Raw genomic sequence first — 16,659 nt, 5'->3', positions numbered from 1 at the left:
GTTTGAGTAAAGTAAGCTAATGATCTTTAAACGAATCATAATAAATAGTAGACTAACTTTCAATAGAGTAGGTACCACGCTTTCAGCTGCTAGGGTTTGATAATAGCTATGCAAATTAAACGACATTACTAGCAAATTAAATGTTTTAAATGCTTTATGCCACAATATAAGTAATTCTAGTTGTAATGAGAAGGGAGAGTACATAGCTGACATCTTAGAAATAAACATCTAACACTACATTATCATGCACAAATGTATCCTGGACTGACAAAAGAAGAATACAATCATCTCTAATTTTGAGCATAATGAAAGGAATCTGTCGGACAACAATATTATTACAGAAAAAATTCCTTTATCCCTGTGATGTATGAAGAAACAATAAACTAACGACGTATAAATTGGACACAACATTCAACAGAGTGGAAGAAGAGTGTGTAATTAAAGAACTAATTAATTTAGGTCGACTAATAAGCAGAATGCTTTAGAGAATATGAAGTTCAGACAGGATGTTTCTTTATCGCTGTTACAGATTTCAAACAGGTAGTGTGTATGCGCTACTTTTCATTCCTCTGTCACCTCACTCTCGACCGTCTCTTTGGACGTTTTTCTTATGGCGTCGCGACAGCGGAACATATGGCGTCTTTAAGTCTTGCCGCACAGAACTTGTCGCTAGCGTCTAGGGCCGTGTGCGATAACACAGGAACTGGTTCCGCTCCGCGTAGAGGGGAGGGTGGGAGGCAAACCGCATCATGGTAGCAGGCCGTCCATTCCCCCCACTCCACCCCGCGCCGAACGCTGGTCTCCGCTGGGGCGACAAATCAGAACTACTTTCGATGCCAGTATCAGTGGCCGAACGAGTATAAAAGAGCAGAGGCCTCCAGAGGAAGACACACTTGGTGCTCCACCAGACTTCTGCATACTCCCCGACGCCGTCCATCCTCAACTAGCCAACATGAACGCCGTAAGTATGCGACGGTTTGCTGCTGCTACCCTTCGCTTTAGGGAACCTCCCTGGTTTTGTCGAGGCAGTCCTTCCTGTAGAACTCTCTCTGTGGAAAAAGCTTTTTCCGTTCCTTTGTTTAACTTTTAGGCTCATCAATCTTCCGATTATCCTAATATCGGCTTTCACCTTCATCTAGTTTTTGTCAGGAGTTTCATACCAAAGTAAATACCACATCTAAGCCAACCTCGCCGTTGCGCGCCTGTAAATCACAATCACACACAGGCACACTGAGTCGTAACTGGGTGGCACGGTAGGAACATTGACCGTAAAAGGCAGGCTTCTTGGTTCAAGTCCCGGTGAGGCACTCTTTTGAAAATCTCCAGGACGTTTCAAAAAATTCAAATCGTTCTAAGCAGTATGGGACTTCACATCTGAGGTCATCAGTCCCCTAAACTTAGAACTACTTAAACCTAACTAACCTAAGGGCATCACACACATCCATGCCCGAGGCAGGATTCGAACCTGCGACCGTAGCACCATCGCGGCTCCGGACTGAAGAGCCTAGAACCGTTCGGCCACAGCGGCCGGCAGGACGTTTCATATTCTAGTCCTCCCCCATTAAGGGTACTCTTGCATCTACATATATATACAGCGTCAGTTAGTATACATTGCAAGGTAGGCGTGGGGTGAAGGACCTCGGAGTAATATTAGTGATGTCCTCTTGCTATGTAATCACGTATGAAACGACGGAAACTGACTCTCGGAATGCATCTCTGCGTGCCCTCCAACATGTAAGAGGTGTAATCGAGGCGTGAAACTGTCGCACAAAATCTTAGATACCAATGTCTCTAATCACCGGACTGGGTTTCACGACTACTAAATTAAATTTTCATCACCCTCAACAGGAACTGTGCTATAGTTTCATACAAACCATACAGACGTTTCAGGACTATAGCAGGATAGTTCCAACAAAACTTTCTATTCGCCTTGCCTACTAGCGATTGTATGTATTTGTACCAGTTCATACTGATTCATAGTCACACTCCTTCACATTTAATCGATATGCCAGCCTCTAAATATTTATCACTGACATGCAACAAATTACGATCTCTTCCTTCCAATCTGATTTCAAAGACATTTTATCTACGTCGCCCTTTGTTTACCAGAGTCGTCCAAAGGTGATACTTTCCAGTTGGCTCTATAGTTGTAAGCGAAACATCTGACGAGGTTGTTAACACTAACTGACAAATAATTTATGCTGAAAACGCCTATGGATCTGTTAAATTTCTTTGGCGTACACGATAAGTTACTTCTGGTTTTGTTGAACCTTCACTGTCCTCTACAACTAACTGGTTTTATCATTCAAATTTTCAAAAAGGTAATTGTATATCTCTAAACTTTATAGGGTCAAACCTTGGTTTCAGTCTTCCACATAGCATGTTTCAAAGAATTTTACAAATCAAGGAAGACGGAGTCTTCCTATTGACCTGTTTCTACTATCTGGCAGAAATAAAGCTTGATAATGTGAGCCGTATTCCACCGGAGTAGTTTTTTTATGAAGGTGGTATCTGCTCTTTCGGACATGTCCGAAAGAACAGATACCATCTTCATATAGTTAAGGCTAACCGGCCATTGACCTTCTTCTTCTTCTGCACAGGCATTTCCCGAACTCTTGCGGGACTCGGCAAGATTCTGTGCCGTGAGTAGAGTGTAATGGGCAGGGGCAAAACGAATGTAGCGTGTGGACATTAAGCTGGGAATGTGTCTCTCACGGGAAACGTGCAAGGGATAAATCTCTGCAGTCGCACTGTCTTCTGCACCCTCGGTGGCTCAGATGGATAGAGTGTCTGCCATGTAAAGAGGAGATCCTGTGTTCGAGTCCCGGTCGGGACACACATTTTCAACTGTCCACGTTGATGTATATGAACGCCTGTCGGCAGCTTAGGGTCTTCATTTAAATATCATTTCATTCGGATTAGTTTTTGGTGAATCCTTTACGAATCATTGGGAATTTCCATCCACAATAATCATGCTTACTATATCCTATAGAGTCATGAAAGAGACAGGCATTAGGGAGACCGTCCTATAGTGCTGAGCGACAGCTCTTTCATCCTTACAGCGCTAAAATAATTACAGATGTGGAACTTTCTCGCAGATTAATATCTGTGTGGCGGTCCGAGACTCGAACTCGGGACATTTGCCTTTTGCGGGCAAGCGCTCTAACATCTGAGCTACCCAAGCACGACTCACGCACCGTCCTCACAGCTTTACTTCTGTCAGTACCTCGCCTCCTACCTTCCAAACTTTACAGAAGCTCTCCTGTGAACCTTGCAGAACTGGCACTCCTGAAAGAATGGATATTGCGGAGACATGGCTTAGCCACAGCCTAGGGGATGTTTCCAGAACGAGATTTTCACTCTGTAGCGGAGTGTGCGCTGATATGAAACTTCCTGGCAGATTAAAACTGTGTACCCGACCGAGACTCGAACTCGGGACCTTTGCCTTTCGCGGGCAAGTGCTCTGGTAATTACAGATACTTCTGTACACACTACTTGATGTCCTTTGCCCTTCCAATGGTGAGGATTTTCTATAGGTCTGTTCCTCACCTATTCTCTTCATTAAGTCTTCGTTTCTTATTGGATCCACCAAGCAGGGTGGGCCAGGGGTTAGCACAGTGGACTTGCATTTGGGAAGACGACGGTTCAAAGCCGTCTTCGGCAATCCAGATTTAGGTTTTCTGTGATTTTCCTAAATTTTTCAGGCAAATGCCGGAATGGTTCCTTTGAAAGGGCACGGCCGATTTCCTTCCCAATCCTTCCCTAATCCGAGCTTGTGCTCCGTCTCCAATGATCTCGTTGTGTCTGCAGCTCGTGGTCGTGCGGTAGCGTTCTCGCTTCCCACGCCCGGGTTCCCGGGTTAGATTCCCGGCGGGGTCAGGGATTTTCTCTGCCTCGTGATCACTGGGTGTTGTGTGATGTCCTTAGGTTAGTTAGGTTTAAGTAGTTCTACGTTCTAGGGGACTGATGACCATAGATGTTAAGTCCCATAGTGCTCAGAGCCATTTGAACCATTTTTTGAACCTCGTTGTGACGGGATGTTGAACATTAATCTCCTCCTCCTCTTATTTGATCCGTCCGCATAATCTGTAAGAAACCTTTCTCCACAGTATCATATTTAGAATGTAGCTTTTCCTTCTCTGTTACCACAGCGAATCACATTTCGTTCCCGTACAAAGCCTTGCCGTATAGAAGTACTCTCAGCAACGGCAGGATGTTCGTTGTTCCGTCTGAATGTAAACACATTGTTTATTGCATCAGGGCAGGCCCACATAGCCATTATGGTTCTTCTGCAGGTAGAAGTCAGTCAGGAGAAGATCCTAAGGGTAAAATGATTGACCTTCAAGAACATATTCCTCGATTTCTCGTCAATATTTTGCATCTATTCCTACGTCTCCATTGTGGGTCTCTTATGGGGGATGCATTTCTTAGGCTGTGAAATCTGATATTTTCTTTGCTTCGGTCATACAGTGTAAGTATAGTTCATAAATAGGACAGTTATTTTACTTTCTAAATAGTATTTCATCTCTGGTTTGACCAGTCTTAACCCATACAATGTGCTGCATCTCCTGTCTATGATATTAAATGGGATTTTCACGCTTACTTACTTACTTACCAAATCACATCCAACATAATCAGATGCAAATTTTCGTGGTTGTGATTTAAACAAAATGGAACTATCACTTATTATGTAAATCCTAAAGTTCGCCTCAACACGAAAATTTGAAGCTTCTCGTTTCGTTCCCATAAAAAGCCTTGCTTCAGACAAGCACTGTCACAAAGAATACGATGTTCTTGCGTCCGAATTATAACATGTTACGTAAATCGTAAAGTACTCCGCAATCCGAAAACAAATTTAAACACTATATCGATTTATTAGCAAGTCCTATTCGAGGTCTTGTCTTCACCCGGAATTTGAGCTGTCTTCCCAAGCTACTTTAAGGGGATATACAGCTTGACTTGGACTCAGGAATCACCGTGACATTTTCCTCGAGCGCTGTTACGGAGAACGTTAAGAAGATTAATAAGTTTGTACGGCGGTTTGAACCGCTGTCGTCCTGAAAGCGATCCCAGTGTCTTAAGCGGGACTCCATCTCTCTCGTCAGTGTCTTTCCAGTAACCTCCTGTATTTCACGCGATGATCCCGTAAGGCGTAAGACATTTATTATTGTGTTGAGTAGCGCTGTTCGAATGACGCATATTAAAATACTACGAAAGGACATACCTGGAGCGTATCAGTATTACAAGTCGTTTTCAGTGGCCCAAATGTGACATCATGTTTTGTCATTACTACCAAATCTTGCATGAGAATCCACCATGTGTTAAAGTTAGTATATTTACCCTTATTAACGTACTAGTCAGTTTCAAAACATTAACCAGCATAACAGTGAGATAGTCACTTGCGCCCGGGCTACTTATAACCGGTGTTGCATGTACACTGTAAGTTAGAAGGGGAATTCTAGTACTTATCCAACACTTACTGCCAATATAGTGAGATTATAATTTGAATCACTGCCGTAGGATCTCGAGAGACCATCATATAACATTTTACAAAACTATATAGGTAGAGCCTTACAATGAATATAGAAAGAAATATTCAATGCATAATGTTAGTAGCAACTGCAGTCTTTTCCACAGGCAATAAATACAGTATTCTACCACAAAATTTTGATGTGGCAAAAATTGTAATCTTATTCAGTGAACACCGGCACAATATCAGCACGGCTCGAAGAATGCTACCTAGCTTTTAAGTGGAGAAATAGGTAGCAAACCCTCTAGCAATACTTCAGAGTGTGGTATCCTTTAATTGCAGTATTAAAGGTTCACATCTAGTTTCGGTCGTTTCAGGCAGACATTTGGGATTAGCCGTCTTTTGAGATGTGAAGTGGAATGACAATACAGCCCAGCTCTAGGTAGCACGAATGGCAGGGTTCGACTCATTCATAGGAGAGATAGGTAACAGAAATGTTGAAAATTTTAACTAGCGGACACTCAATCAAAGATGTTGCACACATCTCGAGCATCTGCTTCGGAAATTTTTAGTTACTTCTTTCAGGGTAGAAACTAAAAATACTCGTCTGTCCCCCATGATTCTATCCTAGGGATGTTCCAGTACCAGCCTTCTCGAGATGTTTGGTATCGAAACAAATACTTAAAACCGTAGTGCATTTCGATAAATATAAGAACTATTGTACCAATATTGACAGAACCAGAGGTATTTACTGGTTTTTCACTCATTTTCAACGTTTATTTTACACATAAGTGGAAATTTGGAAATTATTTTATCTTTAGATTTATCATCCGGAGGATAAAATAAAACGCAGACGTAAGCAGTAAATGGCAGCATTTCAACCATAATAAAATATAGCCTTTGGGAAACATTTTTTTTTCACCGCAATAGATCTTTGATGTGGAATACAGTTTTAATTTGTCAGGAAGTTTAAGTACTGTGTATTTTTAATTAAAAGTATATCACTAATATCGGAGCGTCGCTAATCCACCACATATAGATCAAGCAGACGAAATTAGACACGAAACACCTCACACAGTAGTGAAAAAGTATTTATCATCACTCTTCACCTGTGACTAGAATGGGAAGATATTAAAATAGATGTTGAAATACATCGCAACATCTGCCACGGAGTTAGTAATGATTTGCATACTATAGACCCAAGTGTGGAATTCTAATACAGAACCAACAGAGTCCTCCGATCATAGACATTTTCGCGTACACTTTGTGTGTAGTGGAATCACCATTATGGAATGCACACTGTGGTCTGAAGGAAGTGAGCGTTAGAACAGTGTTTATCAACTGAACATCTCTAAGAGGCGGCTGAAGATGACGTCAAGTTAAAGAAAGGTTCCTTGGTGTCAAATACATAAATGTTTTCAGTTGCTACAGTTGTCACATGTATTTGCGTACCAAATGCTACAACTGAAAATAATTATACATTTGAAGTAAATAAACTTTCGACTTCATATTGTGTTGATCCGTGGCTTGAAAGTGGTCGCCCGACCGAAACTGGATGTTTGTGATTAAACACACCGTTGTGGTCGAAAAGCCTATGCGTCACCTTAGGTGTTGCGACTGGTGAGCACCTCTCTGTTGTAATGTTGACGCTAGAAGCTGAGATGGTTATGGATCATAAGGTAGGGACACCTTAAAACGCCCCCTTAGAAAAATTAATGAGTCAATGCGCTGACAAACCTCTACGTTATTTGATTTTCAAACAGCTGAGCAAAACTGAACGTATTCAGACATTACTCTCTTTACTTATTCTGATCATCACTAAACTGACACACATATTTTTAGCGCTACGCAATCTGACTTTCAATAATCCCTAGAAAAGAATGGCCATGACTAACAATAACCTATACCTTTCATGAATCACTTACCTCACAAAAATCTTCGTTACTCGAACTACTGCAATACAGCGAGCGCCACTATTGGCAGCTAAACAAAAGATTCTAACTACTGAAGGCACTAACTACTGATAGGCATAGTTAGAAAATGAAAGATTTTGGTAGAGAACAAACAATGTATATACCTTAATAGTGTTCAAAACTCATTATATATATATAGATAGATAGATATATCAGTCCATGATATTCAGTATTAAAAAATTACTCTTTCTGTCGGACACACGACCAGATAGTCCGCTCTTAAAATTCTGCCATCTCTCTCCCCACATTCATCAGTGCTGGCGGCTCACCTCCAACTGCGCAACGCTATGCGCTGTTCACATCCAAGTGCCCAACACTACAATAGCGAATATTTCAACAAAGCCAACCAGCCACAGACTGCAGACAGCACAGTCTGTGATTTTCATACAGAGCGCTACGTGGTGTTACCAACATAAAAACCTAAACAGCCTACTTACAACCTGTATTGGAGTCAGTTTATTGAGAATATCTGGCAAAAGGGAGATCCCATGTGTAAAACAGTGAGGTTCAGTAGTTACTTATTTTTGTCTTTGAACATTAACGACAATACTAGAAGTACATAGGCGGTGGAGATGGTCTGCGTAAAGAAGCACTGTAATGGGTATAGTACTCCCAAGGGTACTCCGGAGAGGCGAAACGTCAAAATCCAGTTTTTCATTAGCGGTCGGTAATCGACAATCAGAGGTTCTGTGCGGTTGTGCCAAAGAATATATGGTTTTACAGGCTATGATCTTTCTTCTCCGCCGGCCGTTGTGGCCGTGCGGTTCTAGGCGCTTCAGTCTGGAACCGCGTGACCGCTACGGTCGCATGTTCGAATCCTGCCTCGGGCATGGATGTGTGTGATGTCCTTAGGTTAGTTAGGTTTAAGTAGTTCCAAGTTCTAGGGGACTGTTAACCACAGATGTTAAGTCCCATAGTGCTCAGAGCCATTTGAACCGTTCTTCTCCACTGTCGCCTCAGGTGGGAACAGGAGACCAACACCGCATTAAAAAATGTTAAGAGTATTACGGAACTATCGGATGTGTGCTCGTCTCTCTTCATCCGTCACCACGAGGGCGGGTACCTTCCCCTCTTATTGTATAAATAATATTAAGAATTGTGTTCGGTGGGGGCGCGGCTAACTGTTGGTATTTGTTCTTTGATGGAGCGGGATCTCACTGCTTGGATGACTTCAGTCAGTGCTCCCAAGTATAGAAGAGTGTCGTATTATGACTTCGCACGTGTAGAAACTATAGCAATCATATGCTTACAGCAAGGATAATGTGACTGTGTCACTCTGCATTCTCACCGTGACCAAAGGCCGATTGTTCAGGATAAGAGCTGACTTCAGTACCTCCGTCCAGCCGAGCCACTGAGGCAGTTCCTGCGATAGAATTGCAGTAGGTGGGACCCGCAGGAAAAGGGTTTGCGGCCCTACTCACTGCTCATCAGCATCAGTTCGCGCTTTTACTTCCACCTCTCCGTTTCTCACACAGTAACAATGGCTGGATGTACTCGCAAATCACAACACTAAATTACAATAGCGTTTGGCTGTTCTCTGCCGTCTATTAATACTCTGAAACTGTGCAGTAAAATCGAGACGTCTGAAGAATGTGCTGCACCAACTTGCAGGGAGCCTACTGCAGCGTGTACTTGTCGGCCCGCAGGTGTTCGCCGTGGTGATCCTGGGCGCGGTGGCCGCCGCCAGCGCCGCCACTGTGCCAGCGGTGCCCGCCGGCACTAGCGCCATCCAGCCGCAGCAGCAGTACCAGGCCGTGGTGCAGTCGCAGCCCCAGCAGGTGGTGGGCGGCCGCGTCGTACCCGCAGTCTACCAGGGCGTCGTCAGCCCGCACGTCTACTCCTCCGGAATCGTACCCAGCGTCTACACCCCTGGAGTCTACTCCGGCGTCTACCCGAGTGCCGTCGTTCCCTCTGTGGGCGGAGCCTACCCGTACTACGCAACCGTCTGAGCTCCCACATGGCCCGTCAGCTGATCAGTTCTACGACGTCTTCTGCAGTTATGTGTCTCTGAAGGGACGTGTCCAGTTTGCGTGAATAAATTTGTGTCTATGCCATCATAATGACGAATTTTTTTATTTAATTCATCTTCCATTTCCCAAAACCTACACTTTTTTCATGTAATTCTTCCTGAATCACGTATTCTAACATTAAAATAAGCTAAAATTTTAAAGTCACCAATTTGAATAAAGAGCTATCATAAAATTTTTCTTTCAACACCAAAACATGAAAAATGGCACTGATATTGTGTGCGCATGTGTATGTGTGTAAGTGCTACACCTACAAAAATAATATATACACTGCGCCAAACATGTGGTGTGTCTATACAACAGTGTACGAATCTTCATCGGATGAGAATTGTGAGTGAAAATTCCTTCATGAATTAACAGCACAAACGGATTAAAGCAACAACTGGCAATTACCAGTCCACAACTATTCAGTTGAGATGGTGATCATTGATTTGGTGCAGCATTCGTTGCTGCCAATTGAACACAAAGTCTGAAAATGAATCCATGCTAATACTGTGGCATTTTATTTTATAGGTCCGTCTGGATCACACAAACTTTTACACTTCCCTGTAACCATTTTCCGCTACTGCTATCTTCACATCATAAAATATTCTGATGTAGGGATCTACGTCAAATTATACATGTAGGTACATAGTAAGTGAGCACAATGTACTTACATGTATAATTTGATGTTGATACCTAAATCAGAGTATTTTATGATCTGAAGATTGCAGTAGCCGAAACCGATAGTAGTGAAGTTTAAAAGTTTGTGAGATCAAGATGGACCTTTAAAATAGAATTCATTGTTGTTTACATTGCGATCACTGGTCTTATTACCAAGGAATATCTGCTCACACTTTTCTTCAGAGATATGCCCTTTACCTCCCTTCTGTTGTACTCGACAGAGCCGCACACCCACTATATATATATATATATATATTACTACACCAAAAAGAAATGCAGATGATATACAGGTACTCATTGGACAAATATATTATACTAGAACTAACACGTGATTGCATTTTCACACAATTTGGGTGCATAGATCCTGAGAAATCAGTACCCAGAACAACAACCTCCCGCCGTAATAACGGCCTTGATACGCCTGGGCATTGAGTCAAACAGAGCTTGGATCGCGTGTACAGGTACAGCTGCCCATGCAGCTTCAACACAATACCACAGTTCATCAAGAGTAGTGACCAGCGTATTGTGATGAGCCAGTTGCTCGGCCACCATTGAGCAGACGTTTTCAATTCGTGAGAGATCTGGAGAATGTGCAGGCCAGGGCAGCAGTCGAACATTTTCTGTATCCAGGAAGGCTCGTACAGGACCTGCAACATAGGGTTGTGCATCATCCTGCTGAAATGTAGCGTTTCCCAGGAATCGAATGAAGGTTAGAGCCAGGGATCGTAACACATCTGAAATGTATCGTCCACAGTTCAAAGTGCCGTCAGTGCGAACAAGAGGTGACCGAGACGTGTAACCAATGGCTCCCCATACCATCATGCCGGGTAATACGCCAGTATGGCGATGACGAGTACACACTTCCAATGTGCGTTCACCGCGATGTCGCCAAACACGGATGCGACCATCATGATGCTGTAAACAGAACCAGGATTCATCCGAAAAAATGACCTTCTGCCTTTCGTGCACCCAGGTTCGTCGTTGAGTACACCATCGCAGGCGATCCTGTCCATGATGCAGCGTCAAGGGTTACCGCAGCGACGGTGTCCGAACTGATAGTCCATGCTGCTGCAAACGTCATCAAACTGTTCGTGCAGATGGTTGTTGTCTTGCAAACGTCCCCATCTGTTGACTCAAGGATCGAGTCGTGGCTGCACGATCCGTTATAGCCATGCTGATAAGATGCCTGTGATACGAGGCCATCGGGATCCAGCACGGCGTTCCGTATTACCCTCCTGAACCCACTGATTTCATATTCTGCTAACAGTCATTGGATCTCGACCAACGCGAGCAGCAGTGTCGCTATACGATAAACCGCAGTCGCGATAAGCTACAATCCGACCTTTATCAAAGTCGGAAACGCGATGGTACGCATTTCTCCTCTTTACACGAAGCATCACAAAAACTTTCACCAGGCAACGCCGGTCAACTGCTGTTTGTGTATGAGAAATCGGTTGGTAACTTTCCTCATATCAGCACGTTGTAGGTGAATGCTCTGAAAAGGTTATCATTTGCATATCACAGCATCATCTTCCTGTCGGTTAAATTTCAGGTCTGTAGCACGTCATCCTCGTGGTGTTGCAATTTTAATGGCTAGTAACGTAATATGTAACGGTCAGCAACAATTTAAGAGCATTATAATAGTTTTGCTAAATAAGTTAATAACCACAGATACAAATGGCGTACGCAGACACAGCATATGGATCCATGGAATATGAGATCCGGCTAAAACTGAACTCGGATTAGATCAGAAAAGATACTATGCACTGAAGTTGTGCCAGGATCAAGTGATACATAATATTTATGTTACCTGACATTGTTAATATATTTACATCAATTGCTCCTGATAGGAAGTTAACTAGTGGCATAAGGCAAGTTGGCAATTAATCAACCCTTAAGGATTAACTCAGTTTGATCTCTAGTAGTAGCTGAACTTTCTGTCGTTAGTGACAATCTACCAAAACTTATTTTCAGTTGTCCTGTCGAGTACGAAACAGTCGCCTAAGAAACTGTACGAAACTGCACTGTATGTCGTTGTCAGCTGCAGTAAAAGGTGGCAGTAGTGTTGTGGGAGAGAGAGGAGGGGACAAAGAGCATAGCTGTCTAACAGAGGATGAGCAGATGTCCCACAGATATCATTACGTAAACAAAAATTAATGCCAAAACAGAGATTGCTATCACAGTTAGAATGTTGTCGACGCGTAATTGCTAGTTTTTTATTTAATCCATTTCTACTGTTAATCAATAAAGAAATTTTCGCGGATGATAGCATGAACAGCTAGCAGTTGCTGTGTGGTGAAAAGTACTATTCTGTCGGGGAGACACAACTTCTCTGTAAATGTGTAGTGCTGTGTGGTCAGTAGTTATTCCTCGGGGGCTGTGTTACGTAACCCTCTTAGCGCCTATACACTTCATTTTGACTCTGTGGGTCATTCACCAGCCACTGTAAGATGGCGTGCTCCAATAGTAAAAATTATGTTAGTCAGTGGCATACGTGTGAAGATACTGTACCTGACGTAACTTGGCTATCGCTCTACTACGTAAAGCAGCGTCTAACACCTTTAGGAAATCTAAGAAGATGAAACATACCCATTCATCAGCTTCCACTATTTGCTAGACATCGTGTGTGAATATGGCGAGTGGCTGTTTTAGATTCTGAACCTCTACCAGCTCTTACAGAGGTACTTCTTTTCCTTCAACAATGTAGTAATGTAGGAGGCACGAATATACTCGATGATACTGCTACTGGTTGATGTTAGATATACTGGCGTGTATTTTGTGTACCCATTCTCGTACCTATTCTGTAAATAGTTATTCTGCAGTGTTCTCTGGACAAGATTTTCGATAAATATGTCAAGAGATGGGCTAGTGCCGAAGAACATTTATTTAAAAATAAACTAATATATGTCTACATACAAGAACCATTCTTGGAAAAACTAATTAGTTCAAAAATGGTTCAAATGGCTCTGAGCACTATGGGACTCAACTGCTGTGGTCATTAGTCCCCTAGAACTTAGAACTACTGAAACGTAACTAACCTAAGGACATCATACACACCCATGCCCGAGGCAGGATTCGAACCTGCGACCGTAGCAGCAGTGCGGCTCCGGACTGGAGCGTCTAGAACCGCACGGCCACCACGGCAGGCACTAATTAGTTATGCAGTGGAATTGTCCATAAGGAATAACGAACATAATGTTTTGCAGTAATTATTTCGTTCTTTTTTTACGTTGGCAAACACTGAACAATTATACCGCAGCAGTATCATAATGATTTTCCCCACATTTATTAAAACTGACATGGGCTTTTACTTGTAGCTGCATTGGAGAGGAGTGTGTCAGTTTCGGCACTAGATGTGCTGGAAATCTCCGGATCTTACACTACTGGCCATTAAAATTCCTGCACCACGAAGATGACGTGCTACAGACCTGAAATTTAACCGACTTAATTTGCTCGAGTATCATGTCGTTTTTGGAAACTCAGAATCTACTATGTAGGAATCAACATGGATTCCGGAAACAGCGATCGTGTGAAACCCAACTCGCATTATTTGTTCATGAAACCCAGAAAATATTAGATACAGGCTCCCAGGTAGATGCCATTTTCCTTGACTTCCGGAAGGCGTTCGATACAGTTCCGCACTGTCGTCTGATAAACAAAGTAAGAGCCTACGGAATATCAGACCAGCTGTGTGGCTGGATTGAAGAGTTTTTAGCAAACAGAACACAGCATGTTGTTCTCAATGGAGAGACATCTACAGACGTTAAAGTAACCTCTGGCGTGCCACAGGGGAGTGTTATGGGACCATTGCTTTTCACAATATATATAAATGACCTAGTAGATAGTGTCGGAAGTTCCATGTGGCTTTTCGCGGATGATGCTGTAGTATACAGAGAAGTTGCAGCATTAGAAAATTGTAGCGAAATGCAGGAAGATCTGCAGCGGATAGGCACTTGGTGCAGGGAGTGGCAACTGACCCTTAACATAGACAAATGTAATGTATTGCGAATACATAGAAAGAAGGATCCTTTATTGTATGATTATATGATAGCGGAACAAACACTGGTAGCAGTTACTTCTGTAAAATATCTGGGAGTATGCGTGCGGAACGATTTGAAGTGGAATGATCATATAAAATTAATTGTTGGTAAGGCGGGTACCAGGTTGAGATTCATTGGGAGAGTCCTTAGAAAATGTAGTCCATCAACAAAGGAGGTGGCTTACAAAACACTCGTTCGACCTATACTTGAGTATTGCTCATCAGTGTGGGATCCGTACCAGATCGGGTTGACGGAGGAGATAGAGAAGATCCAAAGAAGAGCGGCGCGTTTCGTCACAGGGTTATTTGGTAACCGTGATAGCGTTACGGAGATGTTTAACAAACTCAAGTGGCAGACTCTGCAAGAGAGGCGCTCTGCATCGCGGTGTAGCTTGCTCGCCAGGTTTCGAGAGGGTGCGTTTCTGGATGAGGTATCGAATATATTGCTTCCCCCTACTTATACCTCCCGAGGAGATCACGAATGTAAAATTAGAGAGATTAGAGCGCGCACAGAGGCTTTCAGACAGTCGTTCTTCCCGCGAACCATACGCGACTGGAACAGGAAAGGGAGATAATGACAGTGGCACGTAAAGTGCCCTCCGCCACACACCGTTGGGTGGCTTGCGGAGTATAAATGTAGATGTAGATGTAGATGTAGGAAGATGATGCTGTGATATGCAAATGGTAACCTTTTCAGAGCATTCACCTACAACGTGCTGATATGAGGAAAGTTACCAACCGATTTCTCATACACAAACAACAGTTGACCGGCGTTGTCTGGTGAAAGATTTTGTGATGCTTCGTGTAAAGAGGAGAAATGCGTACCATCACGTTTCCGACTTTCATAAAGGTCGGATTGTAGCCAATCGCGATTGCGGTTTATCGTATCGCGACATTGCTATCTGCGTTGGTCGAGATCCAATGACTGTTAGCAGAATATGGAACCCGTGGGTTCAGGAGGGTAATACGGAACACCGTGCTGGATCCCAATTGCTTCGTATCACTAGCAGTCGAGGTGACAGGCATCTTATCCGCATGGCTATAACGGATCGTGCAGACACGTCTTGATCCGTGAGTCAACAGATGGGGACGTTTGCAAGGCAACAATCATCTGCACGAACAGTTCGACGACGTTTGCAGCAGCATGGACTGTCAGCTCGGAGACCGTGGCTGCGGTTACCCTTGACGCTGCATCACAGACAGGAGCGCCTGCGATGGTGTACTCAACGACGAACCTGGGTGCACGAATGGCAAAGGTCATTTATTTCGGATGAATCCAGGTTCTGTTTACAGCATCATGATGGTCGCATCCGTGTTTGGTGACATCGCGGTGAACGCACATTGGAAGCGTGTATTCGTAATCGCCTTACTGGCGTATCACCCAGCGTGATGGTATGGGTTCCATCGGTTACACGTCTCGTTCACCTCTTGTTTGCACTGACGGCACTTTGAACAGTGAACGTAACATTTCAGATGTGGTACGACCCATCGCCATACCCTTCAAATGGTTCAAATGGCTCTGAGCACTATGGGACTCAACTGCTGTGGTCATAAGTCCCCTAGAACTTAGAACTACTTAAACCTAACTAACCTAAGGACAGCACACAACACCCAGCCATCACGAGGCAGAGAAAATCCCTGACCCCGCCGGGAATCGAACCCGGGAACCCGGGCGTGGGAAGCGAGAACGCTACCGCACGACCACGAGATGCGGGCCCATACCCTTCATTGGAGCCCTACGAAACCCTACATTTCAGCAGGAAAATGCACGACCGCGTGTTGCAGGTCCTGTACGGGCCTTCCTGGATACAGAAAATGTTCGACTGCTGCCCTGGCCTGCACATTCTCCAGATCTCACACCAATTGAAAACGTCTGGTAAATGGTGGCCGAGCAACTGGCTCGTCACAATACGCCAGTCACTACTCTTAATGAACTGTGGTATCGTGTTGAAGCTGCATGGGCAGCTGTACCAGTACACGCCATTGAAGCTCTGTTTGACTCAATGCCCAGGCGTATCAAGTCCGTTATTATGGCGAGAGGTGGTTGTTCTGGGTACTGATTTCTCAGGAACTATGCACCCAAATTGTGTAAAAATGTAATCTCATGTCAGTTCTAGTATAATATATTTGTCCAATGAATACCCGTTTATTATCTGCATTTCTTCTTGGTGTAGCAATTTTAATGGACAGTAGTGTACTTCGACTGTGTTTCTGAATAGACGGTCTTATTTCCGAACTGTGCGTTTTATGATCACATATTGCGACTTAACTGATTGAGGTGTGAGGGCATGGCACAGCGTCTTACCACTACCGCACCTTAATAGGTAGTAATCAGTAGCAGCGATGCAATTTCAGCCCCCATAACAGCATATATCGAGGAAAGATTTGAGAAACGGAATTAAAAAGTAGCAACAGGCCAACTACTATCAAAAGCAGCTAACACTAACTAACTGTTATGGCTGGTGACGTGTCGTGGTCAGCAAAATG

At 43.6% G+C, this 16,659-nt stretch overlaps 1 protein-coding gene across 1 annotated transcript; it reads left to right on the top strand.

Annotated features, from left to right (window-relative positions):
• Positions 1–799: 799 nt before the first annotated feature.
• LOC126101621 (cuticle protein 9.5-like) lies at positions 800–9,503 on the top strand. Its single transcript, XM_049912306.1, has 2 exons — positions 800–961; positions 9,090–9,503. Exons 1-2 carry the CDS (start codon positions 953–955, stop codon positions 9,390–9,392), a joined length of 312 nt encoding a protein of 103 aa, XP_049768263.1. The 5' UTR covers positions 800–952; the 3' UTR covers positions 9,393–9,503.
• Positions 9,504–16,659: the final 7,156 nt, after the last annotated feature.

This window comes from Schistocerca cancellata, chromosome 9 (assembly GCF_023864275.1).
Source record: "Schistocerca cancellata isolate TAMUIC-IGC-003103 chromosome 9, iqSchCanc2.1, whole genome shotgun sequence".
NCBI lineage: Eukaryota > Metazoa > Arthropoda > Insecta > Orthoptera > Acrididae > Schistocerca > Schistocerca cancellata.
This window is presented reverse-complemented; position numbering and strand designations above follow the sequence as displayed.